The following is a 22,778-nucleotide window of genomic DNA, read 5'->3' as shown; positions in this document are numbered from 1 at the left end:
AGTTGCTGAAAACCAGCAGGATGCACTAGAGATATGAGCAGCCCAATAACACCACTTGAAATTTGGCACACCTAGCCCTCCTCTGTCATACAGAAGATATAATAATGATAAACATAATCTGGCTCGTCTGTTGTTCCAAATGAAGTTATTTAGGATTGTTTGAATTTTTGTAAAAAAACCGTCGGGAGGATTAAGAGGGATGGTTTGGAAAAGATATAGGCATTTAGGGAGACCGTTCATTTTGAGAATATTTATACGGCCAATCATAGATATAGGTAAGGTAGACCATCTATCAAGTGATTCCATTATTGAATTAACCACCAGTGTGTAGTTTGCCCGAAGCAGATCATCCATGTTTGGAGTAATTTTTATGCCTAAATAAGGCTGTCTTTTGCCACCTGAAATGTTGTGTGAATTGGAGGATTATTTCTTTCAGCCTGTTTTTAAAATAGGATGGTGGATTTAGATTCATTGAGTTTATAACCGGAAATATAACTAAACTCATTGATAGTTTTAAGTAGTTGGGGGATTGAGCAATTTAGATTGGACAACATTAAAATAATATCATTGGCAAATAGTCCAATTTTAGATTCGATATTTTGTATTCTGACACCATGTATGTTTTGATTATTCCTTATGGCAATAGCCAATGGCTCAATTCCCAGAACAAAGAGGAGGGTTGAGAGGGGACAGCCTTGACTTGTACCCCTAGCTAGATTAAATGATTCAGATACAATGATATTAGTTATAACTGAGGCAGAGGGTTTATTATAAATTATTTTAATCCATTTTATGAAATAACTACCGAAACCGAATTGAGAGAGAACTTTGTAGAGATAATTATGTTCCACTCTATCGAATGCTTTTTCTGCATCAAGTGAAAGCAAAGCTGTATCAGGATGTTCATATTTAGCATGAATTATATTCAGTACACGACGGATACCATGGTGAGCTTGCCGCCCCTTTATAAATCCGTTCTGATCAGGGTCAGAAAGGGATGGTAAAAATTTCTCAAGCCTGATTGCTAGAACTTTAGATATTATTTTGGCATCAGAGTTTATAAGTGAGATTGGTCAGAAGGATTCGCATCTAGTGGGAGATTTCCCAGGTTTAGGTAGAACTGTTATGATCGCATTTCGCAAGGAAGGAGGTAATTCTTTAATGGTATAACTTTCCAATAGCATATCATAGAGGGGATGCAGTAATTTGTTTTTAAATATTTTATATAGGTCCAAAGGAATCCCATCTGGACCAGATGATTTTCCTGATTTTAATTTATCTATTGCATTTGAGAGTTCATCGGTAGATATTGGCATATCCAGTTCTGATTTAGCTTTTCACTAAGTGGGGATGTTTATAGAATTAAGAAAGGAGTCAAGTGATGCTTGTGGTATATGCCCTTTAGATGTATAAAATTTTGAGTAATAATCTTTAAAGAGATCATTCATTTATTGAGGATCAGTAGTGTTTTCATTTGCAGTTGTAATTTCCCTGATCGTAGTAAAATTGTTTCAATCTGAACATCTCTGATGAAGCTTTGTTAGTAGATAGTTTGTCATATTTTGCTCTCAATATTAGCAGTTCTTGTTGCTTTTCTTTAGAACCCTTTAGATTTATCTCAAGCTCAGTCTCTTTTATTTGTTCTTCAAGTTTTAGCATCTCCATGATAGTTCAATTAGCTTTATTTTTTGTGTAGCTTATTATCTGACCCATATAAAAGCCTTAAAGGCTTCCCATCTAATAGATGCTGTAGTCTCAGATTTATTAAGGCTAAAGTAATCATTAATATTTATCTCAATATATTTCAGAAATTTGGGGCATTTGCAACCAGTGAGGTTTTAATTGCCAAATAGGATTACATCTAATCGCAATTAAGGGTGAAAATTTAAGCATGCATAGTGAGTGGTCGGAGATCAATATGCTTTTGTAGGCACAACTCTTAATTCTGGTAACCAAAGAGTTTGAAATTACAAAATAATCTATACGGCTATAGCTATTATGAGTAGTTGAGTGGCATGAATATTCTTTCTTTGTTGCATTCTGTATTCACCTTATATCTCTTAAATTTAGTTCAGACATAAAATGTTGTATAACCCGTCTACTTTTAGGGTGGGATCAATCTAAACCTGATGATCGGTCGAGATTAGGATCTCACCAGCTGTGTGTTGGGCCCACACTGTTTGCTGGCTGTGGTGGGTTGGAGGAAACCGTTTTAAAGTGATTCTTTTAAGTAAGTTGTGCTGATATGGTGTTTTTATACAGGACTGCATTGGTGTTCGGGTGGTAGCGTTACCTGGGCGTGGTTGTTCGATGCCGCAGGTAGGTTTTACACATTGGTCCTTTTAATCTGAATGAATTGTATGTTTATATATTGTTTTTATTTGCTAGAGTTGCACCAGATCGGCTACATCAAGGTTTGATCTGAGAGTGTTGATTTATGCAATGCAGGTAGGCAGTGTTTTAATGTGTTTTAAGTTGATTTGATTAAAATAATTTAATAAGCATTCAGTAATTTTGTGTTTTTGTCTTACAGTTTTTGCACTGCCTCCTGCTGTCCTTTGAGCGTTTGGTTTTTTTCTTTTTGTTAGTCCGCCCAGTTAGGATTGTTTTTTCTTCTGTAGTGCTTTTGAGGGCGGGTTAATATGGAGCCCCCTAGGGGACATGGGGATTTTTTTTTCTTTTGCGTTCCCTCGCAAAACATTTGCATTACCTCGCAATACTTTTGCTGATTGAAAAAAAACACTGATTGAAAATCGATTTTTTTTATTGCATGTTTATGTCTGTTAAGGCTAAGATGGAGCGGCACTGAAAGCAGCTCTTTAAACCATTTAGACTACGAACACAACAGAGACACAATCAAAACTGTCAGATGATTTATTACCCGAAATAATAACTCAGAAATAGTCCAAATTAGGATGTATTTTTATTTCTTTCCTACTTACGGAAAGTTTCTATTTATATCACAGGTTTGTGGTGCCTTTCTATCCTAAAGAAAGATATAAAACTTCAGATATTTCACAAAAAGATTCTAACATTCATGGAAAAACCTCACATAACCTTATATTAAAGCATAAAGTACGGCGCCCACCGTAAGAAAGGCTTACAGTATTCAATTATGCTGCATAACTGACCAGTACAGTATTGCGAGGGAACGCAAATGTTTTGCGAGGGAACGCAAAAGAAAAAAATTCCCCATGTCCCCTAGAGGGCTCCGTAGGTTAACAACCTTTTCTTTACTTTGTTTTGTTTTTTGTTTGTTTTGGACACTTCCCTGAATACTTACATCCTGTTTGGTGTGATCCCCATGTCGGGTTGACAACGAAGGGATAAAACTAGCGGGGAATCCTTTTCATGTATGCAACAATAAATATTAATAGTTAACTTAATTCCGGTTGTTGTTTATTGCGCTTTGGCTTGACGGATCTATAACAATTGCATGATGATCACACGTGGTGGGCGGCCTGGGGGGCTCTGGCCCTGCAGCCTGTGGGCCCGCTCGATAATGGGTGGGGGATGGAAATGCATCCTGCCGCAGGGCCTCCATCAGCCAGGTCTGCAGAAAAGCCGCAATGTCCCCTTGCTCTGTCTTCTCGGGTAAATCCACGAGTCCCAGGGTGGATCTCCGGCATCTGTTTTCAAGCTCCACCTTCAAAGATCCTGGATTTTCTTTTGTATGGACGCTTCTTTGCCTGTTAACGAGGCAACGCCATCCTCCAGGTTGCTAATGCGGGATTTTGCAGAGGTAAACCTCTCGAGTAACACTCAAACTGTGTCTTTAATTTCTTGATTCGAAGTTCAAATCTCCCATAGTTGCTTGGTAAAAAGTGAGTTTTCAAGGCTTGGATTGCTTCCAGGAGGGTAGCTTCAGAGGTCTGAGAGTTAGCGTTAGCCTCCTCCATGTGCTCGTTTTCCAGTTCGCTGCTAGCGTCGCCTTCGGATCCCTCTTTGCTGGTTGTTTTCGCTTTTAATTTGTATTTACTCGGCATCTTGGCAGGTTGAATTGAGTCTCTAGCTTGTCCCAGGGATTTTGCTCGTACGAAAAATATCTTAGCAGTGGTCTAGATATCTAAATACAGGGTACATTGGTCGGAGCTCAGAGCCCAGCAGCTGATCAGTAAGACGCCATAACCGGAAGTCCAGAATGAAATGTTTTTAATAATTGATCAACTCTTGTAGGATGAAGTGGACTTATGACAGCTGCATGTAATCTGTTAGTTCTGCACTGGGGGTAAAATAAAAGTCTTCCAGCCTATCAAACTATCCAGCTTTCAAAGTCCTACATCACGTCTGAAGCAGCATCTGGAGTGGCAGCGCAGTGCAGCGAGCCGCGGCCAGACTGACTGACAGACAGTCCGTCCAGGTGGAGCAAACTTCTGCCAGGAGGTTAGAAACACTTTTTATATTTGGTTATTGGATTAAAAAAATGCAGATAAAGGCCCCACCCCATAGTGATGTCACCAGAGGAAGAGAGCATGGAGCAGACGTTTCACCTTTATTCTGGTTTAATGACATAACAGCAAACAAAAAACCCACCATGACATGACAAACTATGTAAGGTTTTGTAGGTGAGTCTGGCTAACAGTTTAAAAGGTGTTTGTGTCTGTAAACCAGTTACCTGCTGAGATCCACACAGAAACACAGACGTCTGATTTTGCTGCAAATGTAGCAACTGGAACCCAGTAGCAGCCAAAACCTCCCTGGAGTAGGGCTGCACTGACTGCAGTTTTCTGGCCGATCTATTAAAAATCCTGACCTGCCGATTCCAATTTTGGATGATACCAATTTTTTTTTTTTTTGTCTAAAATGTTGCTAAATGTACCAAGAAGGTTAAAGAGTTGCCAACAACTCATTAACTGCAAACATATAGACCTGACCTGGTGGGCTGGTCTGTTAGTCAAACCTTTCTCACAGCAGAGCAGAAGATAACAGTTGATTTAAATACTTTTGCTGAGGAGATGAAATAGGTGGTTAAGATGTAAAGATCAGTCGATCACCGTTTTCCCAAAATTAGGGAAATCGGCACAGATAAATCAGCTGGTCGATAAATCGGTCCATCTCTACCCTGGAGTGTATTTTTCTAAGAGGTCTTGCTTTCATTGGTAAATTATAATGATTCACATTAAGACAGGGTGAAAGCGCAGAGGAAAGGAGGTGATTCAGTGAAAAACCCTCCACTGTGAACGAATCAAGCAGCGAACTGCACTGACGAACCTCGTCGGATTACAGTGGAGACTCTAGCTCCACACACACACACACACACACACACACACACACACACACACACACACACACACACACACACACACACACACACACACACACACACACACACACACACACACACACACACACACACACACACACACACACACACACACACCCAGATGTGTCCCGTTGTGAGTAAGTTCACCTTCAGGTGATGAGCGGCCCCTTAGCTGAGTGCGGCCTCAGAGGGACCTGACTGCGTTCTTCTGGGCCCTGCTCCTGGCTGCCACTCTGGCTGACTGACGCTGCCATTAATCACTGTGAGCAGGAGGACTGATGCGATTAGTCATCTCATTGATTCCTTTGTAAAAATAGCCTTTTGGAATGAGAGACGCTCATGCTCAATCAGCATTGATTTTGGTTCACCTCAATTTATTTTAATCACCCGCTAACTGAGGCTCAGAAGATGGAGGATACTCCCATCTGATCTCCTTTTACTCCCAGAGGATGGTGCCTGGATTCTCCTTTGTTTGGAGAGAGCATGACAGCATATTCTCCTTAATTTGCAGCATTCATGACAGCATCTACAGGGAGGGAAGAATATAAGTAAACTTCACAACACGACATTGCCCAAACTTCTAATGATGAACTTCAAAGGCAGCGGCAGCGCTGTGGCGTCCCAGCAGCGGGAGCTACACACCAACAACAAGCTGGAGAACAACACCTGTGGTGGCAGGCAGGGAGGAACGAAGCGTCTCTGCTTCCTCACTAACAAGCGTACTGGAGTGGATGTGGTGAACGGCCCAACGGGGCCAATCATCCACCACAGCTCTGCAGCGCAGCGCAGCAGCCCTCACATTGCCCCGATGCCAGCAGGTTTGCACTTTTTATGCTTTCCGTTCGATCAAAGACGAGAGGAAACGTCGGTGAACACGCACAGAGAAGAAGAAAGATGCTAGCTGCAGTACATTACCTCTCTCACAGTGCTTCCCCTCTCGCCCCATGGGACACTCGCATTTATAGCCCCCTTCAGGCAGAGCCTTGCACTGCGATGTCTGGTGGCACTTGCTGTGTTCGCAGGGGTCATGGAGGTCAGCACATGTTGGACCTAAACAAACACACATTTACCATCATGAGGAAGGAAAGTATCAGAGAATTTACAACACTCCTCTTCTAGTGTGACCAGAGAATATTTTGTTTTATGAAGCAGGTTTGAAAATACAGTTTGTATTCAATGAAATTTCCAAAACACGTTACAACCGTTTCTGTACTGAGGACACATGCAGCAGACGACACACTGCTCGGTCTGTTTGGACAGGGAGGTTTTTAGGTTTGGCGAATAACTGAACCTCGGTCAGACCTGATGGACAGCATGCCCAAAGCATGATGCTGCCACCACCTTGTTTCATAATGGGAGTGCATTCACAGTGAGATGCAGTGCTAGACTGGAAACTGACTACTCACTTACTTATATTGTCCTGCTTTGTGTTGCTCTGTCTCTTAATATCCCAGTAAAATAAACTGCAGGTTGTTTGTTCACAGCCTCTTCTCCATCAGAGTGTTTCTTTTGGCAAACCCATCACACACACATCTGGTGTGTGTGATGGGTTTGCCTTATGCTGCAGCCCGTCTGAATTCACCCGTCATTAGTTTGGCAGTCAGAGCCTGTGGTGGGGGGGGGGTGCTAATGAACCCTGTCCCGCTGAGCGCACAGGGCTGCCCTGTTTTCCCTCGCTGACACTTTTTCATCCTCTGCTCCCATTTCTCTACCACCGCGGCTCTTTTTCCTCCCTAACTCTTCCGCTCTCTGCACTCTTTAGCTCTGATCTTTGCTCATCTCCCTCATTTATCTGGCCGTCCCGGCATGTCCTCCCGTCTCATTACTGCTCTCCCCAATCATGTATTCCCTCTTGTCTCCGTCTCAGAACTGTCCCCCCTCCATGAAGGAAACCATGAACACTTCAAACTGACTTTAGGAGAAAAACATTCAGCTGAATGTTAGTCTGCAGGCAAAGGTCCAAGTCTCATTACTACTTTTCATTTTTCACTCATCATGGCAGAATCTGGAGCTGTTTCTCTTTCCTCTGAAGTCTCAGCAGCCAAACATTAAACAGTTCTTACATTAAATATTATGTGACTCATTTTGGATTCACATTAAAAATGACTTTGTGTTTTTCCCTCTGTGACGAAAAACAATTTGTGATGTTTAACAAAAATTTACTCCTGCACCTTTTGTCACATTACAGCCAGATTGGATTTTATTGGGATTCTGAACAATGAATAAAATCTTTACTGTCTCTTATTGTACTTTGACTTGAAAGCTAAAAATAGATCATATAACTTTACATCCTCCTCCTTCACCATTGAGATGGTTCAGTCTAGCTCACAGTGATCATTTCTACTGGAAGAGTCTGGGTGTTTGTGTTCACACGGTTTCCAGATAAACTATATTTTTTCGGTGTAGTTGCCACTTGTATTAATTTGTACTGCGTACTTTTCAGCGATGATGTAGTTGTTATGATGCTTGTTGCTATGGATTGTTGGCAGTTTTCTCTTTCTGCAGGTATAAAAGCAGACTCCAGGGTGTTGACTCTCCTCTTATCTCTCTTCTGTCTCTGTGTCCATTACGGTAATTTCAAATGAAGTCTGATTCCCAGCTGGTTTTAAAGCTGCATTTGTTCAGATCAACATGAGATTTCATACAATCTCTACCTGTTGCTGCCATGACTAGAAACACCATCGTTGTGACTTTTCTCCACTAATCTGACTGTGAACTCTTAAAAGTTTAGTAAGTCAGTGTATGTGAATATGGATGGCATTAATTAGCACAATAAAAGTTTTATTACGGACAGAAATATGAATGTTTTTGCGTAAAGTGTAGCATTGCATCCTTTTGTAGCCTGAGAGGAACCAGGTGGATAAAGGTTTCATGGATTTATCGTCTGCTTTGATGTGAGATTCAAATCCAGCTGAGAATTTGCTTCAAACCCAGTTTTGTTAACGGAAGCTTTTTCTCCAATGTGACATAAAATAAGATGAAATACTTATTTGCAAAGTAGTGAAAGGTGATAAAGTTCAAGTGAGTAAAAGCTTTAATAAAATCTGCAGTTTCAATGCAGTGGAGTGACTTACCCCAGAATGCATTGCTGCACTTGCAATGGAACATCTCGGCCTCCTTGACCTGGCACTCAGCTCCGTTCTTGCAGGGGTTCGGCTGGCAGGGGTTGTTCCCACATTCGCCCACACCCACGCCGAACAGGCTGTCTCCGTTGGCCTCCTGGATGTTGAGCATGCGGTTGTTGACGTCCAGCATGCGGATACAACCCACCAGCCCCGCGGTGACCCCGGTCCGCTCCCTGACGCTGAGCAGCAGAAAACACAGTGAGTCAGAATGGATGTGCTGCTCGCCGCTATAAGACGCTCAGCAGCCGCAGCAGCAGCTTACTCCAGCTTGAGGTCATCTGTCACCCCTCCGATGAACAGCGGGGTGTCCAGGTTGAGGCCGTCTGTCCCATGGGGACTTTCGCCTTGGACGTGCGGCTCGCCATCCACGCTGAGCATGCCGATCCGCCGGCTGCGCGTCACCACCAGCTGGTGCCAGCGACCCTGGCTGATCTGGACTTCGCTGATCACGGTGCCTGTTCCTGAGCCAGTGTTGAACCTGACGGATCAGATGATGATTAGTTATCTGACCCTGACCTTTGACCCCATCCAAACACTGAACAGATGTTGAGAACAGCTGGATGCGCCACATCTTCCTCCTGCTGTACAGAAACGGAACTTATTATCAAAAGAGAAACAATCTAGAATTATAGATCTAGAGTTATAAATTTAGAGTCAGCTTCAGTTGTTCCGGCTGGAAACTAGAGCTCAGGCTGACCTCTGACCTGAACCTTCAGAGCCACATAAAGACGGTTCCAAAGTGGGTTTCCTGTCAGCTGAAGAACATTTCCAGGATCAGAGGACTGATGTCTCAGCGTCAGAGAAACTCATCCATGTTTATCTTTAGTAGCATCGATTACTGTAACAGAACCAGAACCAGACATAAAGAAACAGAAGGTGGAACATTGATCAACATATGTGATGCATATTGATGATATTGATCATCATATTTAATGTGCATTGATGGTTGATGATGACATTTAATAAATGTAATGTTTATAGTTTGTTTCATAACTGGTGATCGTATGATGTTTTATGAATTAAAGCACTTTCAAATGGCTTGTTGCTGAAATGTGTTTTAGGAATAAATTTGACTTAAACAAACATGGATGAGACAAAAACTTCCAGCTAAATATAGAAAACTCAAATCAAGCCCAACCTTTAATCTACCGATGTTTTGTTGGAGAAAAGGCCTTGTCATCACAGAGATTAGACATTGTGCGTCTGCATCCACACATGCGGCAATATTAGCTCAACCTGAGAGCAATTATCTGCCACAAATAATTAATTCTTCTCCCCATGTCTTGGATTTGTGAAGCTGTGGGTGTGAATCTCACAGCTGTATTTCTGGAGCTGAGGCTTTCTTTGAGAGCAACGGTGAGTAATGATCTCCTTTTTGCTCTGCAATTGATTTCATTTCAACTTCCAGATCCAGCCTGGTCAGGCCTGGAGGAGGGGAGCGCGCTCAGAGTGTTAAAATCTAAAATACATGAAAGGTTGATGGAGCTGGAATACAGGCAAATCTTTAATTAGTCTCATCAGTTGTCTTCAGAAGTTGCTGCCTTTCCAAAAATGGCCTTTATTAACACAATTCTGCTGGGGAAAGACATGAACACACACCATTATGGGATTATTACAGCACTTGGTGTTTCTGCTGGTTTCTCAGAGGAAAATTGGCCAATTTGACAGAACAGGTCGTCGTCAGCTCCAGTCAAAGCGTGAAAACAGAAAATGCTGAAAGAACTCCTCTTATTCTCCTCTCATCTTGTTTTGCCTGCTTTCAAACTACTTTATTTCTCACTGATATGTGCATTTCTCTCCTTACCTTCACTTCTTCTCTGGTTATTCTGCGTTAGAAGGTGCACTAAATTTGCCAGCTTGTTACCAGGAAATATGCAAGTTAAAGCAGCAAAACACACATTTGAAACCAGATGTTTTCATTTACTGTATAAAAATACATGTAACCTTTAACAACATTTCTTCTGTTTCCTGGTATTTGGTAGAATTGTCTTTCAGATGGTACATTTTGGGTCAAACGTTTTTGGCTATCATTGTGTGAAAGACTTTTCTTGGTAGAACAATGTTACAACGTATTTTTAAAACCATTAATGCAGAATATAACCAGTTACATACAAAGCCAGCATTATTTTCCTATAAAGAGATCAAATTAACTGATCCAGACTGACACATTTCAGTTTTTCTACTTATTTTCAGACTGATCCAGAATATTCTTTGGTTGTTAAGCTACTGGATGCAGAACAATGAATATTGAGGAGCGAGTGAGACATCTGGAGACAAATTAACAATAAATCTATTGAAATGGGTTATGAGACATATTTTTTACCAGCAGTCGGTCACAAACAGCTTTTAGTTGAATTTTTGAAAAACTGAAAAGTGAACTCAGTTTGACAGGAAATAGGATTTTTTGACCAACATTATGATTCCAATGAGCTGGGCTCAGTGTGTTCAGCTACAAACCTAAAGATTCACATTCATAGAAAGTATTTATAAATAGAGGAATTTAGATCAACAATGTGTTTTCAACCATAACAGAAGCAATTATGCCAGTAAGTGAAATATGTGTTTGAGCCCTCAGAGACACATTATCTCCACAGTCAAACAAGGAGGTGGACCCATCATGCAGTGGGCTGCATCACTCCCCACACTGAAACAAAATGAAAAATGTCACATTATATCAAATGTCCAGTAGGAAGCAGCTTCCCTGGTCAGTAAATGCTTCTGAAAGCTCATCAGTGACAGAGCAGACCCAAAGTCACAGAGGAGAGGCAACAGAAGCAAATCATCAGATTTATAGAGGAAACCTGAGACGAGTCTGAAGCTTTGTGAATGAGGATGAGACAAAACTGCTGATGAGTCTTATTGTTCACCAGCAAAGGTTTCTCTTCCTGCTCTTTTCTGTTTTGCTTGTGGATTAAACACTTAGTTCGCTCAAAGTTTTTATATGAGGCGATATTTCTGGGTTTCTGGTTGGTTCCACCTATTAAAATTTAATTATCAGAAAAAGTTTGTTCCTTTCCAGTTGAGTCAAGTTGCACGGATGAAATGTTTATTTCAAACTTAACACCCAATAAATTCTGACTGCACTGTTTAGAGGATATATATGGAATCACTGCAACTGTATGTAAATACAGTGACGTTATATGTGCTCCAGATCCATTTCAGGAATCCAAGTAGCCTCATGTGTTCAGACTGCTCAGATTTGTTTCTGAATGTCTGACTTTAACCTACAAATTGCCCAGAAGTCTCCTTATCTTTATTTATTTCCTGGCTCTCCTGTTTTCTACATGTTTACTCACTGTAATTATTTGCCTCATTATCCTCAGCCCTCTGTTTTGCTCTTATTTACGGCGCCTCGCAGCTGCTGCTGCAATGACCTCGTTCCCTCATGGGGATCATTAATGTTCACAGTTTTTTGCGATACGAACGGATGGAGGAGGACGAAACCCCGTATTAAATTCAATCCAACAGAATCAATAAACGTCCTGCACTCACTTGAGCTCCACCCTGCTGTTGACCAAAGCCAGAGAGATGAAGTCTTTCTTCTTCATTTGGCCGTTGTAGAGCAGCAGGCCGTTCATCTCGGACGCTCTGAACTCCATAGCGATGCGGACCGTGTGGTACGCGCTCATTGTCGGGAAGGCCAGGAAAGACTGGCCACCAAATGATGGGATGAAGTACCTGATGGCTGCGGACAAAATCACAAGTCACTGCTGTCATGGGCTTCCGCAGACCAACTCAAATTTAAGACTTTTAAAGACCATTGGGAATGAAATTTAAGACCTGCATGATTACAAAATCACAAATAAACAAATCCTATTGGTTTTCAACAGACACGAGCCAATGAAGAAGATGAACAGCGTCCAGCCAACTGGCAACTTGTACGTGATGGACATAAAAAAGCTAGCTTTACCCTTTACTGTTATCTTACCTAGTAAACTTTAGCAAGCTTTTCTATTAGCAATATGAAAAACTATTACTCGCTAGGAAGAGTATATTAGCAGCTAGCTACCACTCAGACCGCAGTGAAGATGTCTGCATGCGACTCAAAGTTTTGCATAGCAGTAAAATCCCTTGAGAAAAAGAGAAAACTATGTAGCATATATGATATTAAGTATTCCTGCCACAACAGTTTAAGACCTTTGATTAATCATAATCCATAATCCAGCTGATGTATTTTTATACAAGGGAAATCTAAAATATCTCTCTATCTTAAGCCAACGTCTGCTTTTCTTTAAAAGTGACGGAACACAGAATGTGCTGTTTCAATACATTATCTATAAAATGATGTTTTGTAAATGTCTTTTTAATGTAAACTGACACCAGGAAGAAAAATGAATGTAGCATCCTGCTGATGCTAATGGGGATCTCAATAAAATAAACTTTTTTTTTCAATAAATTGAATACATATTTCAATGAGATATTTTAAAATTACATTTAATTTTCAGTACATACATGTAAGATGGTTTTTTTCAGACTTTTTAAGGACTAATACTTAAGAGGAGCCAAAAGTGCATAATTAACACAAGTGGCCATGATGAATCACCTCCTCGTTATCAATTTATTTAAAATGTTTAGCATTTTTAATGGAAAGGAGTCAAATCAGAAAGAGGAAAAGTTTTTTTTATAATTTTTAATAGAAGCAGGTTATGTCCATCTCGTCTTTTTTGTCTGTCTCTACAATCTCCTCCTGGCCTAATGACTTGATTGATCCGGTGTGCAACCAGTGCGTGCAGCTTGTGGGTGTTTGTGATTTCAGTTAGCCACTTTAAGTCAAAGGCACAAAGTAATTCTCATCATCTAATACCCATCAAAGCAATTAGTATCAATTATGTGAAGATGCAGCTGTGCGAGGTCGCTGTGTTGCAAGCCTGAAATCCCAAAGCGGGGAAGAAATGAAAAGAGTTCTGGTTGAACAAGTTCTGGCTGATTGATGATTTTTCTCTGCAGAGCTTTCTGGATTTGGTGTTACCCTTGGTGAGCAGCAGCTCAGTGGCTGCACATATCTGGGATGATGAAACTGTCTGAATCACTGGAGATGAAGTCCAGCTAGCAGAGGGAACAGACTGTGTCTGACTAAACATGCCTTTTTTATTTTTAACTTGATTTAAAACCTCTATGTACATGTACAAACCTGGTATTTGGTTCTGTGGTGTTAATTTGTAAAGCTCTAAATCGCCCAATAAATCCACATCTGTGACCACTTAACATTTCACCTCCATAATCCAGCAGTAAATGGAGCCATCACTCCCACCGCCACTCAGGGTGTCACCTTCACTCACAGCACTCAGCTAGAACAGGCAGAACAGCCACGGTACTGAACTAGTCACACCTGGAACTCTTCCACGTTCACTTCTCAACCTTGGTATTACACAGAAACACACACAGAGGTGCGTACTAAGTGTCTGCTTAGCAGGCGACTAAGGGCACTCTGCCTTGTTGGTCCACTGTTGACATTCTGACCTGGACAGACCGACGGTCAGGACAGACGGCCGCGTTCTAAAGGAGCATTAGAGCAGATCCTTCCTGCCATCTCTGCTCCAAACTGACTCAATAACCATCTACATCTCCATTTCCTGTTATTGTAAACAACCTGTTGTTTTAAGTGCCTATATACAGTACATACAGTATGTGCACATTTTGTAATAATTATAAAATCCTACTCATTTATATATTGTCATACTTTTATAATTTTGTGAATTTCCCCACAATAGAGGAGATTTCTATTTTTATTGGATGTGTTATCTTGTGTCGTGGCAATTTTTATCAAACCAAAATTCCCATTAAAAATCCAATCAATAAGCCTCTGCTGCTCTGTGGTGATGATTTATACACAAGCTAAAAATGTCCAGTGTCCAAAACAATGGAAGTTTGTTTTTTACGGTTTATTTTTCCCAGTATTTACTGGGCCTAACCCACTGCATGCTAGGACTAAACCAGTCTATAGGGTGGACCTACAGTTCTTCCTGTCCAACTTAGTTAATAAAACAAACATGAAAAAGTAAAAATAAACAATTATTAACTTATAAATTTATCTTATAAGTCACCCAAAAATATAAAGTAATATAAATTTGAACAAAATTCTAAATGATAAAACAAAGAATAGGTAACTCCAACAGCTTGAAGAACATGGATGCTTTAAGAAGGCAGTGCCGTTTTTCTGTTTTTCTTGAAGCTGAGCTTTTTATCTAACCTTAAATATTTTACATTGCATTAAAATGTTGTTTTTGCTGCTTTATTTACACACGGAAGCACAAAAGGATAAAGTTTCCAAAGATGATCCTTTATAATGCCTGAAAAGAGTGATTTATACAATGGAAGAACTTTAAACCGCTCTGAGATGTTGGAAATGTTTGCCTTCAGTGTGCTCTGATCCGGCTGTTTCATGAATTTAAAGTGGCAGCAGACCCTGAAACTTCTGCTTTAAGTCTAATAATAAACGTGAAAACACGGCTCACATTTCTCACACACTGCCCCTCCTCGTCCAGCCAGGCACTTGCAGCTGAAGTCGTCACCGTCGTTCTCGCAGGTTCCCCCGTTGAGGCAGGGGTTGGAGTGGCAGGGCTTCTGGGTTTTGGGCCGCCCAGTCGTAGTGGGTGGCGCTGAGGTGCTGCGCAGGGTTTTGGTGGGTGGAGCCTGCGTGGTGGTGGTCCGCCTGGAGCTGGCGGGCCTGCGGGTGGTTCCCGGTGGGCGGCGTGTGAAGTAGGGGGAATGAGGCCTGGATGTGGGGACAGGGGAGGCCGTGGTGACGGCAGCAGCAGCGGCGGCAGTGGCGGCGGTGGTGGTAAACAGTGGGATGGTGGACAGACCTGTTGGAAAAATGACAGTTTAAACATGTAGAGCTTAAGATTTTCAGTTTAAGAAAACCTTCAGTAAGCTACCTCATGAATAAGTTACAGTAATTCCCTCTTTCTTTTTTTAAATCCTTCCACTTTGCTGTTAAGTCTACATCACATTACCATAATTAGTGAAGCGAATATTCTCTGCCGTTGGCTTCTTTACAGAGATGCTGGTGTCTTTGGAAGCCTTCAGCTGTTTCAGCAGCGCTCCCTCGATGTCCTCCACGTTGTATCTCGTATCTACGACAAAGGAAAGGTTCAGATGTTCAGGACAAGGCCACTGAGGATCGCTGCAAACACAGGACTTCAGCTCCTTTTAATGCTACCATGAATATATCAAACAGCCCTGTGTGTGACAGGTGGAGAGTCTCTGCGGACCACTTGTCCTCCAGTCGCTGCTGGTTCCACTTTCTTTTTTTCCCCAGATGAATCGCTCTCATAATGCTCACCACAGATGTTTGTTTTACAAGCCATGGGGCGGAGACATGTGAAGGGCATGAAGGACGCTAAATGTTAGCCATAAAAAATAGAGGAAGGAGAAGGAAGGAGGACGAGGAGGAGGACTTGGTTTTGCTTGCTGCAGACGGTCGATAAAACACCCAGTTATGATGTATCTACAACGATCTGAGATCAAATTATATTTGTAGGAGAAAAAAGCCAAACATTTGTTTTTAAATGTTTTCTGAATCAACGGAAAGAGGAACTGAGATTTGATCATAAGTCATCCCAAGTTCCTATAAGACAAGAAAGTCTAAATCACTGGATGAGTTTACATTTACTAAAGAGGTAAAAATACAGGTTTAGTTTTATATGAGATCAATAATAAATAGGTAAACAATGATTAGGCCAGTCGCAATAAGCAAAAAATAAATTACTCGCATGATAAATTAAAACAAGCTCAGTAATTTGTATTTGCATGATTTATCTTATTTCTCTTTTCTTTCTCTCTCCCTATAATCATTATATTAATAAAGTCTTCAGTCTGCTGCTCTGCTCTCACATAGCCCCTTTTTCTGAAGGACAGGTTTGTTTACAGAGACTTCATAACTCATTTATTGGTTTTGTTTGATTTATTTCAGGTATTTCAAATGTCTTCCACTTTCACAACAATATTTATATTTATTGCAATAATTTATGGGACAATTTATTGGTTGTGACTGATACGTTCCCTGAATATCTAATCAATAAAAAAGAAAACTGTTAGTGGAGCCTAACAACAATAACATAGAAAATGACATATTTATATCTAAATAAAATTTATAACTTACATTGTCTCAAGAAATAAACCAACTAAAACAAAACCATTTGTCTTTTACAGTATCGTGTGAAAAGAGCCCATAGTCCTAGCAGGCCACCGAAGTCCAGATTCAATCAGCCATCAGTTTTAAATGATGGTAAAAATCAATCAGTTATGTCATAATTCTGATACCGATCACTCATGAGAGCCAATCACTGTCGATCACCGGTCATTGCCCATCACCTGGATGGGCTGTTAATTTTTCACTTTATGTATAAATGCTACTATGTGATCTGTCAAAATGTAAAAAATGATGTGGCAATAACTTCACCTAATTTAGACATAAAACATGCAAAATACTTGCAGGCACAATACAGCAGCTATTCAGTCAAAATAGCAACTGAAAAACCTGCAATCAGTAAAACAATATTCAACAGTAAGACTCTGAACCCTAAATTATACATGAGTCAAATAAACCTCACAACACTGTCTATATCAAATAATGTCAAGTAAAAAAGAAAAAGTCAAATGCAGGCTGCATTAAAATAAACGATCCTTAGTTACTAAATCAAAACTTCCTGTGAGAACAGCTAGCTAAGTAATCCTGGTTCTGATTGGTTGTTTCTGACCGAGTTTAGTAATTCTGAAGAACACATGGAGGAGGCAGAGGAGATTGATTTTTTTTCAGAGATTATCTGTCTTATGTTAGGACATAGCAAAAGTTTTAATACATATTTAAAATCTAGTGTTAGTTTAAGCTACATCCTGCAACTTTAAGCAGAGTTCACCATCTGGTGGAGCAGAAACTACCAGTAGCGTGTAGCAGCGGTCCAGCAGAACCGCTAGCTCGTTGATTTAAATTATTTTTTGGGTTATTTGTTTAGCTTTCTGACCATCATGCTAATCCAGGTGAGTGTTAGTATTTGTGCGCTGCTTTCCTGCGCTGTGTTTTCCTGCAGTGAACTCGTTTTTTAAATATCATGTTATATTCATTGTGTTCATACATTTTGACGTGCTTCGCCCTCGAGGTAATTTTCCGCTGCAACACGCAAACTTCCCCATTCACTAGGAGCGTTAAAGTTCCACACAACAGGATTTGTTGCTGCGCGCTTGCACAGTGTAAAGAAAGAGGAGATGAGCTGCACACACAGGTTGCGAAGTGATATACAGGTGATTGGTTTGTGTGATCAGCAACAAGAGACGGTGATCGGCGATCACTGATCATACACTTTTTCACGGAAATCAGCCGATTATGATTGGTGGCCAATTGATCGGCACACCTCTGGAATATTCAGAGGTTCAGGACATGCTGGGCTGAGTGTTCTCATCACTCAGCCCAGTGTGGAGGATGTCGAGTTCAGAGTCAGAAAAATGTTTGAGCTTCTGTCATATTCTAAATATTAACTTGATGACTTAAGAAGACACAGCAAAGAACTGAATTTAGAATATATTATGAAGCTTTCCAACTCTTCCTCCTGCTGAATGACGGGCTCAGCTGGAGTGGGTAAACCTTCAGTTTGGATTCTTCTCGTTTGGAGCTAAGTACAGGTAAAATGTTTTATTTTCAGATTTAAAACTTTGATCTAAGGTAGCAGATGGCAACAGGCTTACTCTGCAGCCTGTTGGTTGTATGTATGGAGGAGTTTTTATAAAACAGGACAAACTTCTCTGTTATAATCACCAGTTTCATCTGTAATGAATCATTCAGCTGATTTTATGATCACCGCATCGTTGTCTATCCCCCATTTCTATTTACCTCAATAAGCTTTCATAACTCACCAGGTTTCTGAAAAACTGACCCAAACAGACCAAATCAACAACTCGTTATTCAGAAATACAGTTTATATTTTTTCCAAAACGTTGGCTCTTCGTTTTGTTTGCCTGATCTTCATGGAGTCAGCTGATTGTATTTAGGCCAGTGTGCACTTATTATTTACATTTGTGTGAGGATTATGGGTAAACTGGGAAAACTAACGACTAAGACAAAAGGATGGAAGAGAAAATGCTACAGTTTTTGGTGGCTGCAATTTGATATGTAGTAAAGAAAAATCTAAATTTAGGTGCCAGAACAGCTGAATCATGAAAAGCTAATTCTTTTTTAAATAAATGAAATGTGTAGAAAGATTATGCTTTCATAAAAAAATATTTTTTTTTTCCTTTCTCTTCCTATTTTGAGTCTGTTGTGTTTTGCACATGTAATTTTCTCACCGGGTCTGAAATGGGCCTCCACGAGTGCCATAATGGAGCCGCTTGGAGCCAGTTGACGTACTCGAACTCCCATGAAGTCCTTGTGCACCTGTGACTTCCTGAACATCTCATTGAGCTGTTATGCAGAAAATGAAAGCAGCTTAAAGACTGATGGAGACAACAGATGATAAATGAGCACAGTAATGAGCTCCACACTTTAATTCCACAATACTGTTCACTATCTGGAAAGAAGAAAGACTGCTTCTCAAATTGGTTTGCAGGGAAGAAGGCCACTGGGTGTAGGAGCACAAATTGACATTTAGCTGCCTGAGGTGACATTAATTTTAGGAGCAGGATTCCAGGAGCAGCAAAGATAAATGCCAAGCTACCTTGACATTCTGATTGGTTTTTCCTACAATGACTCGGTGTGTACAATGTAACCGGCTGAGCTACTCAAAGAGACTAGCTATTTTTTTAAAGCTAACTTTCATAATAAGCTCTCCTTTAGCCCAAAATCTTCAAAATAAACTGAAAAAGTTGCAATTTTTATTCTAAAAATGAAAATATTTATAAGTATAAATATGAAAATATTTGTACTTATACTTATTGTCCAGGTAACACAAAATAAAAACAAAGAAAAAAGTCTATTATCCTAATCTCATGAATTTTAATCTACAGTACATTGAATGCTAAGGTGCTAGCAAAAACTAGCCTGTTCAGCTAATGGTTAATTCATCTGTTTACAATGAAGGATTCTCCACCTTCCCACACATTGCTGTGATTTAAAAACAAATTCCCCTTATACAGAAAGATAAATCAATTTGTGAATGTTTAGAAGAAGTCAGCTGTGTTTTCAGATCGGTACGTTAGCAAGCTATTAGCTAGCTAACTAGCAGTAAATGGTGGAGTAGCTGACTGCCCTCCGCCTCAGCAAAATGGCGGAGGGTTACCCTAACCCTTTTTAGCTGTTTAACTAAACAGCTAAAAAGGGATTTTTGTACCTTTGTTACTCTGTAAAGAGCAGAACAGGGAAAGGATAGAGAGTCATTCTTCATGTAATTACTACCAGAAAACCACGACTCTAGTTATATTGTGTTGTTATTCTGTATATTTGCTTAAGTGTATTATCAAAATCAAAACAACAACTTAATTATATCTGTATCAATTAACGACATTTACAGCAACAATTATTGCATTTCTGTTACAAACACAAAGTTAGATAATGAATTTTTACATTTTTTGTTTAAATCTCTTCATAATGTTATTAATTACTAGTCAAAATGGGCCATTTTTACCCCAACCTGATCCATATAAACCTAATACAAGCCCATGACTGAATACAGCAATATAATTTAATATACAAAGCACATTTTGCTCCAGCTGATGAGCACATCAGAATAAATGCATCACTAAAGCTTAATGATCTTATTTCTACCGTCAGTAATGACACTTAAACTGGCAGTTCACTCGCACTGCCGATTAGGAACACTTTGCTGGTCTTGTTGAGCGCGCTCAAGAATATTTTCTGCAAACACTAAACTCCTCAGATTTGTGAAGGTGTGACAGCAAATTAGGCAGTAAAACCCTCCAAAGCTGGATTAGCGATGGAGTCAGTGTACACAAACTTCCCCTCAGTACGCACTTCACTCCTGTCCTTGCAAACGTTTTTATTTATCTCTGAAAAAGCACATTCTCATGTTTTTTAAAGAGCTGTGCTACAGCTTGACTCTTTTCAAGTAAAGAGCCACTTTGTGACTTTGCACGCCTTCTGCTAGCGCTAAGTCCATTTGTGTAAGTATAGTGTGTGCTCAGTGGTCGTCCTGCAAGATGTAGAGGAGGGCGTTGGATGCTGTCAAGTAGCATACAGGGCTTCAAGAGACCCACAGGCTGAGACTGTTAACGAGCACACACACACACCGCTGTGAGGCAGCAGATTATGTCCCAGTGGGGGCTGGTGACACTGATTTAGCAGCTGGTACATGTGAACAGCACATACAGACAGACACACCCACACATGCCTACACACAGGTTCCCGTTTCATGTGAGGAGTGAGGCCCCGGATCGTCACAGAGGAAACGGACAGTGGAGGAAATCAGTGGCCAAACTGTGATTATGGTGGCTGTCTGGCTCAGCTTGCTAACAGCATGACTATCCAACAGTTCGATGCTCGGATTTATCCAAAAATAATGTTTGAATTTTTATAAAAAGCAGAAAAAGCCTAATTAATCTTGCATGGAAAACCGCTTTTGGGTATTGTAAATTTGTTTGGCAAGCAACTGCACAATTCTGCAGAAAGATGTTGGTTTTTTCTTCCAGTTGGGGTCTTATTAAGCTTGAAGAGCGTCTCTTCATACAAACATTGCCAAAGATTTTTCTAATTAATCATCTATATGCAGTAAAGTGATATTCAGAAGAGGAAAAATATGAGAAGAATAGCAGAAATAAACCGAGATGCTGTGAAAAGCTTGTGGTTCTTTTCTTCCCCACCTACTTTGGTCTTAAAAAATGGGGTTCAATTGCTATACATAATCTTCAGCACAGATCACCTGATGCAACAGATTGTCACTGTTCTCCTTCTTATTAAAAACTAGATATCAGGCAGGGCATGTCCTTTGATGTATGTCCTCTGACCAAATGTATTTTCTTTCTTTGTCCCCTGTCCTTTTTTCATTATTGTTATTTTTATATCAGATGTATTGGAGCAGAAAAATTGCTTCAGCTGAGCGTGGCAGAATATTACTCAGCAGCTTCAGAGGTGTCAAGTCTGTAATATGCGCTGTGATACCTGCCTGAAAGAACGGAAGGAATTGGATTAGAAAGCCACTCCGCAAGGAGCTTTATTGTGTCGAGGCACTTTGAATCTTGTTTCAGAGGCTTTTGGCCTCTTGACAAGAACATTCTTGGAAAACAAAACATTTGCAGGAAAGTCTTTGTTTTTTCCTTCCTCTTGTGGCCTCAGTGACAGTTTGGACACTTGAGGGCAGCAGAACCAGCTCAGAACAAGGACAGGGATTTTTTATTCTAAAACCTGTCATCGTGCATGTTACCTGCTGAATTTAACTCATGTTTGCTTTCCCTGTAGAGGCTGACAATCTAAAAATGGTTACTTGGAAAGTGGAACACAGTAGAACACACACACACCCAGCAGGACCTATTCTAAAAAAAACATTTTAAAAATAAGATTTGATTTTTTTTATAGTAACCAAAACAAAAACTGCTTTGTGCGCCTGTTACAACTGGCGTCGTAAATATAATCATGTAAACATGAGTGTGCAGGTGCCTATCCCTGATTGGCTCCCAGAAGACGATGGAGACGTCCAATTGGTGGCCCCCTGGAGGTGACGGCTATAAAAGCTGCTGACGTAGACTTCCTGCCATCCATCCTCAGCTCATCTCCACCAGCCACAGTGTTTGCCTGTTAAACACCTTGTAAAAGTACTTGGAGTTTGTAGGATTGAGCGGCCGTTTAGTTTACTCATGTTTTTCTTAATTAGGGAGGAAAGTTTTTGTAATTTGGTTTTTTTATTTTCAAACAGGTAAGTTCTGGTTAATATTCAGATAGTTTCCTTTTGTTTATTGTTTTCGGCACCATAGCTCACTCTGAAGCCATGCACTCCACTTGTTGTAACATTTCAGTCAAAAATAATTTTTTTTAAAATAAATAACATTATAAAATGTACATCTATGTGTGTGTCAGCTGCTTGAGATCTGAAGAGGACGGATCCTTCATGTTATGATCTGGCCATCCCTAGATGAGTCGTAACACGCCAATGGTATCAAGTTACGACATATATAAATATATATATATATATATATATATATATATATATATATATATATATATATATATATATATATATATATATATATATATATACAGTATATACACAGTGGAAGCAACATAAAATATTATAAGTCCAAGTTTGATCTGCTTAAGTATTATCACAATTTAGTGAATCTGAAGTAAGAAAACTGAAAATCTTTATTTTTCTTGACATACTGATCAATGTTTCACAAACAGTAGTCAGCATAAGAACACTCTAGTCCAGCTCTTTATCATACAGTTTAAATGTTTTTCTAATTCTAAGTGGTCCAAAAAGCCTTAAGGAGCAATTAAAATGTTGCTTTTC

At 40.1% G+C, this 22,778-nt stretch overlaps 1 protein-coding gene across 10 annotated transcripts in view; it reads right to left on the bottom strand.

Annotated features, from left to right (window-relative positions):
• Positions 1-22,778, bottom strand: part of agrn (agrin) — a 428,855-nt gene that overhangs the window by 31,551 nt on the left and 374,526 nt on the right. For all 10 annotated transcript variants that reach the window (XM_023331737.1, XM_023331766.1, XM_023331734.1 and 7 more), the window contains 7 exons: positions 18,670-18,784; positions 15,345-15,464; positions 14,844-15,194; positions 11,881-12,073; positions 8,651-8,866; positions 8,338-8,567; positions 6,179-6,313 (listed from right to left, as the gene is read on the bottom strand). In XM_023331737.1, coding sequence (XP_023187505.1) covers positions 6,179-6,313; positions 8,338-8,567; positions 8,651-8,866; positions 11,881-12,073; positions 14,844-15,194; positions 15,345-15,464; positions 18,670-18,784 — 1,360 coding nt within the window. The remainder of the gene's footprint in view (positions 1-6,178; positions 6,314-8,337; positions 8,568-8,650; positions 8,867-11,880; positions 12,074-14,843; positions 15,195-15,344; positions 15,465-18,669; positions 18,785-22,778) is intronic.

The sequence above is a fragment of the Xiphophorus maculatus genome, chromosome 1 (assembly GCF_002775205.1).
Source record: "Xiphophorus maculatus strain JP 163 A chromosome 1, X_maculatus-5.0-male, whole genome shotgun sequence".
Lineage (NCBI taxonomy): Eukaryota > Metazoa > Chordata > Actinopteri > Cyprinodontiformes > Poeciliidae > Xiphophorus > Xiphophorus maculatus.
Note: the sequence above shows the minus strand (reverse complement) of the source record. Positions and strands in the feature narration are given on the sequence as shown.